The 10,234-nt window shown below is 41.7% G+C and overlaps 4 protein-coding genes across 7 annotated transcripts in view; 2 read left to right on the top strand and 2 right to left on the bottom strand.

The window, feature by feature from the left end:
- The window catches only part of LOC108720485 (dynein regulatory complex subunit 3), a 3,379-nt gene extending 2,811 nt beyond the window's left edge, over window positions 1-568 (bottom strand). The window contains exon 1 of the mRNA XM_018444530.1: window positions 309-568. Within this exon, the coding sequence (XP_018300032.1) occupies window positions 309-486 (178 nt within the window). The 5' untranslated portion in view covers window positions 487-568. The remainder of the gene's footprint in view (window positions 1-308) is intronic.
- A 224-nt stretch (window positions 569-792) lies between these two features.
- Window positions 793-1,885, top strand: LOC108720495 (uncharacterized protein C20orf24 homolog). The gene is made up of 4 exons (XM_018444550.1): window positions 793-1,168; window positions 1,300-1,403; window positions 1,520-1,649; window positions 1,751-1,885. Exons 1-4 carry the CDS (start codon window positions 1,070-1,072, stop codon window positions 1,790-1,792), a joined length of 375 nt encoding a protein of 124 aa, XP_018300052.1. The 5' UTR covers window positions 793-1,069; the 3' UTR covers window positions 1,793-1,885.
- A 123-nt stretch (window positions 1,886-2,008) lies between these two features.
- Window positions 2,009-9,943, bottom strand: Prpk (TP53 regulating kinase). Of its 3 annotated transcripts, none has more exons than XM_018444545.1 (4): window positions 9,868-9,943; window positions 3,171-3,450; window positions 2,781-3,053; window positions 2,009-2,450 (listed from the first exon to the last, which is right to left on the bottom strand). In XM_018444545.1, exons 2-4 carry the CDS (start codon window positions 3,355-3,357, stop codon window positions 2,203-2,205), a joined length of 708 nt encoding a protein of 235 aa, XP_018300047.1. In that variant the 5' UTR covers window positions 3,358-3,450; window positions 9,868-9,943; the 3' UTR covers window positions 2,009-2,202. The 3 variants fall into 3 exon arrangements, with proteins under 3 accessions (XP_018300047.1, XP_018300044.1, XP_018300045.1); XM_018444542.1 differs by lacking the exon at window positions 9,868-9,943 and adding an exon at window positions 9,734-9,807; XM_018444543.1 differs by lacking the exon at window positions 9,868-9,943 and adding an exon at window positions 6,240-6,496.
- Window positions 4,645-8,907, top strand: LOC108720490 (histone-lysine N-methyltransferase set1). 2 transcript variants are annotated; one of them, XM_018444540.1, is made up of 2 exons: window positions 4,645-5,068; window positions 7,723-8,907. In XM_018444540.1, exons 1-2 carry the CDS (start codon window positions 4,918-4,920, stop codon window positions 8,436-8,438), a joined length of 867 nt encoding a protein of 288 aa, XP_018300042.1. In that variant the 5' UTR covers window positions 4,645-4,917; the 3' UTR covers window positions 8,439-8,907. The 2 variants fall into 2 exon arrangements, with proteins under 2 accessions (XP_018300042.1, XP_018300043.1); XM_018444541.1 differs by lacking the exon at window positions 4,645-5,068 and adding an exon at window positions 6,594-6,800.
- Window positions 9,944-10,234: the final 291 nt, after the last annotated feature.

Below are 10,234 nucleotides of genomic sequence, written 5' to 3'. Positions count from 1 at the left end.
AAAATCGGATGCAGGGTGAATCCAGCATAAGAGTTAGCCAGTCAGAACTGAAAGGTTTTGAAAATTCTTGATTGTGATTGGTTAATTTTTACGATTTATTATTATGGAAAGTGTGTGCGCGGCTCCTTAGTAGTCTATAAGCTGCTACTGCCCATTATAGACCACGCATAACGTCAATAGTTATAACGTCGATGTTATGTAACTTCGGTGTAAATCGGGCGATGTAAATGTAGTAAAAGACAAAATGATACTTGTATCACTAAATGAAAAGCACCCATAACGATTGGATATGCATGACTTCCACTTACTCAGAAACTCGATTCGAATTTCCTCCAATTTGTCCAGCTCGATTCCGTCTTGAAGAAATAGTCTGCCTCCTTCTTTTTTTGGTCCCTGATCTATCGCTAGAGAAACGAGCATGCTTTGCGTTATCACGCCAGGCTCCGTAGCTTCGCGCAATGCGCTGATCGTATCCGTCTTATGCATCCTATATCATGCCATTTCACACCTCAGGTTTCAGTTTCAAGTTTCAACCACCATGGTGTCAACCATCACCATGGTTTCAACCACCGTGCTGAACTCTGAAGTATAGATTCTCTATATAGAGATCAAACAATGTGGACAGGTGGACTACTTCATGATTGGTTCTGCCATGTTATTGTGAAAGTAGATGTGAGACTCCGCTAGTCCGCTGTATGTTGGAGCATGTTGGAAATTGGAACATGTTGGAGTATGCGACACGAACAAACTTTTTGTCTGATCCCTACCTCTAAAGGATCTCTACGCAAGACCGTCGATGCAAAAAAATGAAATACATTTAAGATTTCGAGGACTGTGAAGTGTTGATACGCAACATTCAGTCCCCGAAATCTAAACTACATTGATTTTTTTATGTTGATGATCTTGCGTTTCGATTTCGGAGCTGAAGTAGAACATATCTGTTTTACATTATGATACATATATTTGACATATTGTATGTGTATTGTAGATTGTAGCCCGCTCGGCTCCTCGCGCGCTGATGCTCGCGTAATCATTTCGACGGTCGACGTGTAACCGCGAGCTTTCCGAGATGTCGCGTACGAGGACGGAGAAGAACGGAAACGGAGCCAAGTACGAGGTTACCGTATGGACACGTGCGATCACCGCGAACTCCGAGTGGCCGGACAAGGTAAACATAACCCTTGAGTTGTGCCATGGTATTACTAGTATTCTATCCTATCCAAAGGAGAAAGGAATCCACGAAGCGGAAATTATTTTTGACTTGTCATTTCTGTACCCTTTCGTTCCTTTTTATCGCAGGAGGAATTTCTCGACGTAATATACTGGGCGAGGCAGGCGATCGGTATTATCGTCGGCATAGGATGGGGCCTTATACCACTAAAGGGTTTTATAGCTTTATTGTTGTAAGTATATAGAGACACCAACTAGACTGTTTGTTCTCTCTTTAATAAATCTTGCGATATATATATGTCTCAAATCACAATGTTACCGAACGCACTGCCATGTGTTTATATTTCAGATTTGTAGTAGTCAATGCAGGCATTACGTATTTATACTTTAGCAATTTCCAACAAATTGACGAGGAAGAGTACGGTGGTATATGGGAATTGACGAAAGAAGGATTCATGACCTCATTCGCTGGATTTCTGGTAAGTGCGACAGGATCAGTTTCTCCTGATAAATCATCTTTTTCCCTTTCTTTTTCTCTCACTCTTCCATCCTGTATTTTATTATTGTTGTTTGTTAATAGGTGACTTGGATTATTATATATTCTGGATTGCATTTTGACTGATATACTCAACAAGATCACAGATAAAGAGCAATAGCTTTTTCATATGGATCATCGCTGCTGCCAAATTCATTATACATATGCAATAGTTTCCTTCACAATAGATACTGTTATATATTGACTTTTTTCGTATACTGTTACATATTATTACATACAAATATGATTTATCTGTGTATAAAGAAAAGACCTTCTTACCTTCTCAAACTATGTATCTTGTATAATTTTAACCACTCTAATCGCAATCGAATTTTCGCAAAATTCGTTTGTTTCGTTCTCGCTTGAGTTAATCTTTACAATTAATCAACATGCAAAACTCGGTAAAAGACGTTTTGTAATGCTATAAAAATACATTTGTATGCTTCATATTTTCCTCTGAATTTTACAATATAAATTTCAACGGCGTTTTCAATGCTTTAGCCTACCATCAAGCGCTTACGTCCTCGCGCTTGTACCTGTTTGTATTTAGCGAGTATTTCCTCACATTGCTTTTTATTTTGATAATGCTGTTGATAGTAATGAAAAACACGGGAAAACAACTCCGGCACTTCGCAATGCGCGTTAAGTAGCGATCGCTCGAGAACATATAGATCGACGGCTTTATCCTCTAGTGTGGAATCCATTCGGGCCAATCCGAAGTCGATCATTACAAACTGTGCCTCGGCTGCAAAGGAATATCATTTTGTGTATGTGTGTGCGTGTGTGTGTGCGCGCGCGCGTGCAAACGCGCGTTTACACGCACATACACACATAGATAGATAGATATCGCATAGAGAAATAACGGAATCTTCTGTAATAGGTATGTACAGAGGATACTAAATTTTTTCAAGTACAATAAATGTTGAAATTCCTTCTCCGTCAGCAATAATTCAATTTACAATTAAATATGATAATTATGATAAAGTTTACCTATCGTTTATACCGCATTCGCGATTTAAAGCGACATTAAAGCGTTTATTGTGCGCGAAGAAAAATGCCATCGCGAAAAGTTTACCTCCTGATTGATTGTTGCAGAGTGACTCGATTGAGTTGTTCTTGAGCAATATATTTGATGTAGTCAAATCGCCATGAATAATATGCATTGAGTGCAACTTAGCTATCACTGTGCCCAGTCCTCGTCCTATGAAATCTAGCAAATGAACCACGTCCATTTTTCCCGAAATGTTCTCATCTATGAAGTTTTTCAGCACTGTGGAGTTCTCTATGTATTCCATGTAAATTCTGCGTCGCTCCAAGTCTACTAAGTATAAAGCCGGCGTTGCTATTCCTTAAGAACAGAACGGGGCGAATTATACCATATATTAAACGAGAATAAATGAAAGTAATGAATGCGAGTCCATATTCTTCCACCGGTCACGTACTTCGATGCGTCGTGCGTTTTTACCTGCGGACTTTGCCCGGATAATGGCGCGAGCCTCGGCTCTGATGCGATCCTTGGTGAGACGAGCGTCTAGCTCCGGATGTCGATAATTCTTTACGAATCTTTCCTTCATCAGGCATGTCCTTTCTAAATAGATTCCCTTATAGAGACGTGCCTCTGCTCCTTGTACTATCAACTCTGAGTCTTTCATTATGATTACTGGAGATGCACCATGCGTCAGTCGAAACGCGTGAATATTGCGTCCGCAAATATTTCACTTCTATTTGAGTTGTTGTAACGAGGTCTAGAACATGAAACAACTGAATTTGAAGGAAGAGGGCTCTTATTCACGCTAGAAGTGAAATTCTTCATTATCACGAAGATTGTAGGCAATGTGCACGCACATGTCCATTAGATGCGCAAATATTACATTCGCGCATTGTATTCGCGAACAGATCGATTTACTCATTGCAATCTACGTAATGAGTCTTCATGATCAAGCGATCCGCGAATAAAGTATTTATCGAAGTCATCAACGAAGCTGCATGCATGCACACTCTTTAAATGCTTTGGAATGGAATCTCACTCTAAAAAGTGAAAATTGAGCCAGTGAAGAACTTGAAGAATTGAGTAGTTCAATTTTCAATCTTTAATGCCCATTTTTATCAATGTAGTTTAACTTTAATCTCGGTTCAACTAACCTTCATCTTTTTCTAGTTTTAGAATTAGAAAAAAAGGAGTAAGTTAGACCGAGATTAAAGCTCCTGAGTAGTCGCTAGTAGTCACCACGGCCATACTGAATCGTGACGTCAGAAGCGAAAAATGACACGTTAACTTTTGTTACGTGTCATTTGTAAATAAAGACAATTTGGATAAAACGAAATGATGAGATCACTTTAAAACACTTATAAAAATGAGGCAAAGCTATCCATATTCTCCTTGACAGTCAATAAATAATCATAAAAGGTGACAAAAGGCATCTTTACAGGTAAAAGTGAAAATAGAATACGCATGCGCATTGAATAAACGCACTTCAAATATCTTTTATCTATTATGACTATTTACTGATTTTCAGGGAGTATAAGAATAGCTTTGTCCCATTTTTACAAGTGTTTTAACGCGATCTCATTACATCGTTTTAATTTGTTTTTATTTACAAATGGCAAGAAATTAATGTCGTTCTCGCTTCTAACGTCACGATTCAATATGGCCGTGACGACAACTCAGGAGCCTTAAAGTTAATTTACATTGGTAAAAACGGATATAAGGGTAAGATTTCACATTTTAGAGTGACAATTCACTTTAAAAGTTTTTAGAGTACATATATCCAAGAAATTAAATGTATCTAAGACATTCCATTGCTGATTTGGGTTAGCGCGTTTTATTTCTGGTCGTATACAAACATATAGAAGGACGAGGCGAATAAGAGATATCGGTCCTTGGGTCATTCTATTCGCTTGTGCGAGGCAAAATGTTAAGGGCGAGGCCACGAGCGAGGGCGAGGGCGAGAGCGAGGGCGGCGAGGAGGTAAGGTACTTGGGAAGAGCGCGGCCGCTAGCGCTAGCGAGGCGAGACGAGGGCGAAACGCAAATCGATCGTTATCCGCCAGCGACCTGCGCGCTAATCGCTATCCCAGCGCTAGTATTCGCCCGTACTTTGTTCCCATCGGTCCGCCACTCGCCTGACTCGCCATCGTTACGAGCTTCCCCATCCGCGGGGGTAGTGCGAGTTGGCGAAAAGAAGAAGACGACGACGACGAGGCGAAGAAAGCATGAGGGACGAGGTGAAGATGGACGCGAATCGGCTGATCGCCGAGGTCTACAAACGGCCGGCGCTCTGGAATCAAAGGCACATCTCCTATCACAATCGCGAGGTGACCAACCGCGTCTGGATGGAGATCGCAGCGATATTCAATCTGCCCAGTACGTGTCATGTAAATACCCCATCCCCGATTGGTACCGCAGGACCGAGCCGCGATAAGTAATCGCTCAATCGCCAGCGACGCAAACGCGCTGCCCTACGCTGCCTAGACGCCAGTCGTCTTTCGCCCATGCGTCGCCCACTCGTGTGACCGTTTCTCTCCTTCGGGGCAAGGATGAATACGTCGCGACCGCGATGATTGTGGCATCGAAATGAGCCTGATGAGCAAGTCGTCAGGTTGAGAAGGATACGGCAACCGCTCATCTCATGAATGACTTATAAATCCTTATAGTTGCCTATCCGACTCGGTCGTCTTGGAGAAACGCGGCGTTAAAAGTTCTTATTTTCATTTTACGCAAATATCAACACGCTCTAAATAAACGGCTAGAATAATGCCTTTCCTATGCCACAAAAAAATCTAGAGAAAGAGAGAGAGAGAGAGAGAGAGAGAGAGAGAGAGAGAGAGAGAGAGAGAGAGAGAGAGAGAGAAAGGATCCATTTGGTGATGTCTGGATCAATCTTCGGTGGTTTCGGCCAAGTTTTTTAAAAAAATTTTTTATCTAGATATTACAATTTCTCATTATATAGTTGCTTTAATACTTGAAGAATTTAATACTTGAAGTCTTTCAACGCAATTTTGACGTTTCATGCTCCACTCTGTCGAATAAGCAAATACAGAAGACTATCGCAGCGCATTTCTTTTCCGACATCAAAGCGTAATGTTAGGCTAATATTCTGAATTATAACATTCTATCGCCATACGTCTCAAAATGTAATATTATTCTCTCCGGCTCGTCGATCTATCTCGCCATCATCTAAATTCAAAGACACGGAGCGGATTTCCTTACTGGGAAACGCAGGTTTCAAAGGAAAGATTTCAAAACGAAATTTCTGCACCTTGTGAAGTTCGTCGTAGATGCAAATTTAAAATTTTATATTTGGTTTAATGAATTACTTTTATTCTAGAAGTTTATGCTGTTTTATGTTATTCTAAAGTACAATTCCTGCTATTCTAAAATATAGTCCTCGAGATCCGCAAGTTTCATATATGTTTATTTGTGACGTGTTGACATAACGTGCATCATCCTAACCTCATTCCACGCGCGAACCGGCGCGAAGTACGCCACGAACGATTACGTCGATGCTGCACGACACACCGTGGGGACATCTTACCTGAGGTATTCCAGTGCGCGACCGAAACGAGATTTCTTATCGTGCTTCGATCGTAATATTAATTGAACCGTAAACGGTATATAAGGGTATAACTAACGTGAATATACGCACACGCACAAATCATTCGGTCGAGGACGCATGCGCAGAATAACGCAAGGATGCATCGATGCGCGCGCGCGAGTGCAATCAATACGCGGTCTCTTTGTATATCATAGATCTTATCATTTATAGTTCTTATTTATGGATTCGTAAATAAGAACTAATTGCTCGGTGAGTAAGCTGCATTCCGAAACTAATCGAAAAGAAAGTGTTGCAACCTTTTATTGTTGCAACCATGAATAAACATACCGTTGTATTATCAAGGTTGCGGTCCACTTGCTTCTTCCAAATGCTCTGAACGATACGCTCTAAATGATATGCTTGGATTGGTCCATTATTGTTTCGATGCTACAATCGCTACGTGAACCCTCCAGCCAATTCACCGAGGCAGTTGGAATGGAAGTGGCAATGGAAACGATGACGTATTGATAACATATGAGAATTACTGGGAGCATTGCAAAGGTGCGTTCGGGAAGCTCACTGTCACGCGGTAAACACAAATGCTGCAAACTCGATCATCTGTTCGGAGAGCTAAGATAACGTTAGCGACTACCAGCTCCATGCACTAGCGCAGCATTAACGCTTTTTATCTCAATTAATACTAGGGGTGCGTTCGAGGAGACGCTATCAGCGCTATGAATGCAAACGCTACCAACGCTGTTCATAGAATCAACGCGATAATGTTAGCAAGCTCCGTGAACAAGCCGCAAGCGTAGTGTCAATAGCATTCACAGGGCGGTATTTACAGTTCTTATTTTAAAATCGTCTTAAGATGCTAATACAGCCTTCTGATTGGCTTATAGCATCTTAATACCGTATTTAAGAGAAGATGCTGGAATGACGGCCGAACTTGATGTCGATAAAACAGATTTTTAATTCCAAATAAAACATTAAGTACCCAGACAGCACGAAATATTAAAAGATAACGAAAAGAGATTTTTCTTAAGTTGTTTTTTCGACAAAGCGAAAAGATGTCTGAAAGATGACGAAAAGACATCGTTTTCAGATTGTTTTTTGAGCAAGACGAAAAGATAACTTAAAAAAAAAACATCTTTTCATCATCTTTCTATGGTTGTCATTTTCGCAAAGCAAAAAGTCAACTGAAAGATATCTTTTCGTATTGCCGAAAAGACAATATGAAAAAGATTTTCTGTTATTTTGGTACTTTTTATCACTCATTCGCGAGCAATACGCCGGATCGCCACCAGACGGACATCCGGTATCCTCTGGATGACTTTGGAGTTAAAAAATCTGTATTACTGACATTAAATAAGTTCGGCCGTCGCTCCAGAATCCTTTTAAAGTGCTGACGAATTATTGCATATGCTGTTAACATGTTGCGTCTACAACATCACTGAATAAGCCTTCGCTTGTCTATTTACAGAACCGATGCTGAAGGCGAAGTGGAAAGGCCTGCGTGACACATTCCGTGCTGAGTTGAAGAAGGATCAGGTGTACCGCAAGAGCAAGTTTCACCGGAACCGGCCGGTATGGATACACTTCAAAAGCTTGCAGTTCCTCAAGGAGCAAATGCTGCCACGGCCGCCGATCTGGGAGCGCAGCATCCCGAAAACGGAAGACGAGCTGCAACCAAGCGAGGGCGAAGGCGAGAACGGCGTGCTGACTCCAAACATCGACGGCGGCCTCGACGATCGAGACGCGATCGCCGATCATCTGTTGTCGATGGCCGGCGACGGTAATATCGGTCATCATCATCATCATCATCGTCACCATCATCAGCATAAGCTGGACGGTGACGGTCGACGTGGCACAGTGGACGTGAAGCGCGAACCCGAAGAGAGCTTCGACAACTTGGAGTTCCAAAACGTCACCGACAACTTGGCGGAAAACGAGATGATGCTGCAGAATATTTCGCCTGAGCAGGTTCTGATGAGTGACAGTGACACCGGTCTCGCCGGCGTTGATCCGCTCGAGGGCAGCTGTCGTTTCGATGACAATTACTACTTCCTGATGAGCCTATTACCGCATATCCGTACCCTGCCGGCCGACCGCAGGATGCTGCTCAGGATGCAGATGCAAGAGCTCGTTTACAAGGAGGTCTACAATAAGACCGACGACGAGTCAACGGCGAAGACTTAACTGACGTCGCTGCGCTAAGTTAACTCTTGAGACTCCGTTTTCTCGCTGCAATGATATCGTCGCGATGTTAAAACCGAGGTCATGTGGATTTTTCTTAATGCTCATGTATATGCCGATATCAAAGTTAAATTGACTTTTTTTTACACGTTATCATTTAGTGCCATAATTTAGAACTGCGTTCAAAAACTTTGCCCGAATATATCTAGGTATCATTTTATCCTTCTTTTCAGTGAACAACAAGGATAAAATGATATACCCTGAATTCCTGAACGCATCCCGTGTGACTGTGCGGAAGAAGCGGGAGCCTCCAAGTATTTCGTAATTATTTTTTAAGGAATAAAGAGTACTCATTTTATGTAAATATACAGGATATTTTAGAAACACCTGATCAAATTTTAGAACGTATAATCACAATACGGATGGTGAAACAAAAAGTAATATGAACATGAGTCCGCATTGACAGCTCTAAAGCGCCATATTGCACTAAGCAGACTAAGAAATGATAAAGATGTCTGCAGTTTTGAAACTCTATATGGGAAACGATTACTCTCATTCTTGTATACATTTTTTGTTAAACAACATTATTATTAAAAAATTATGCTGCAAACAAAAAACATTTTCGAAAGGAAGAATTTCCGAATTCATGTTCATATGATTTCCATCCTTATTGAATAGAATACGCTCTTAAAACTTGGCCACGTGTTTTTGTAACATCCAGTAAAAATGAAAAATCTTTATTCCGCAAAGAGCGGCCACAAAATCTTTAGAAGAAGATGAAATAGTTTACAATTTATTTTTTTTCCACGCAACACCGAATCGACACGAGCTACCGAAACCATTGAAGATACTCGTGAAAAATTTCGATAAAAATTCGATAAAAAACTCACATGATTATCAAGGGGTTCAAGCTTTAATTTGAGCTTTGGTTCATCTCAATATGATGATTTTTCGTCGAATTATGGCTATTAAAAAATATTAAAAGTTTGTGCTAAAATTTAGTGGCCCGTTTTTTTTTGCGGGTGCGTGTGTGCGTGCGTGGTATATACGAGTATAGGATCAGAAATTACCGTGTCATCTCTCGTTGACAGGTAGAGCGGATTTAACTGAATATAAAAATTCTTTTTACTGTTTTACAAGTTTCTCAATAACTAAGAAATTAACTAATATAAAGATTTGCAAGCAAGCGTGCATTCGCAACAACTTTTCTACTTAGCTTAATCCACTCTATCTATTCACAAAAGTTGGCAGTTTAATTACTAGACACCCCGTATACAATTGGATGTATAGGCTACAACTGTAGGTAGGTCATCAAGCGGATTGCCCCGGGTGCTAAGCGCGCACCCGCACGTTCGCTACCACGACGCGGCGACACGGTTGAGCGACACTGTGCTCTCTCTCTTTCGTCTCTCGTATTAGCAGTGACGCACACCTGTGTGTACCACTGTGCGCCTGTCGCTGGTCGCAGTCAGTGCGCGTTCATCAGCGTCCTTGCGGCGTTTCACGTATAGGTATCATACCACTACCGATTGGTGCTAGTGCACGGTAATTTCGCGCAGAGTGCGCATGCGCCCCTCGTTGTCGTCGATCAGTCGGTGTGGCTCCACAATCGTACGTTCCACTTCCTCGAGCTCCACGTCTCCGTAGCTTTCGCGTCGTGACTCGCGACTCCGCGTCCGCGTCTATGCTTTCAGTTCGCCGCCGATCGCACACCGTTATCTCGGTCGCGCGCTTTTCGGTTGATCGGTCTTTTCCCTCGTTATTATCGCCCGGATAGGCGTCGCGTTCTGTGTTCGCGA

The sequence above is a fragment of the Mycetomoellerius zeteki genome, unplaced genomic scaffold, assembly GCF_001594055.1.
Source record: "Mycetomoellerius zeteki isolate Tzet28-1 unplaced genomic scaffold, Tzet1.0 scaffold151, whole genome shotgun sequence".
Lineage (NCBI taxonomy): Eukaryota > Metazoa > Arthropoda > Insecta > Hymenoptera > Formicidae > Mycetomoellerius > Mycetomoellerius zeteki.
Note: the sequence above shows the minus strand (reverse complement) of the source record. Positions and strands in the feature narration are given on the sequence as shown.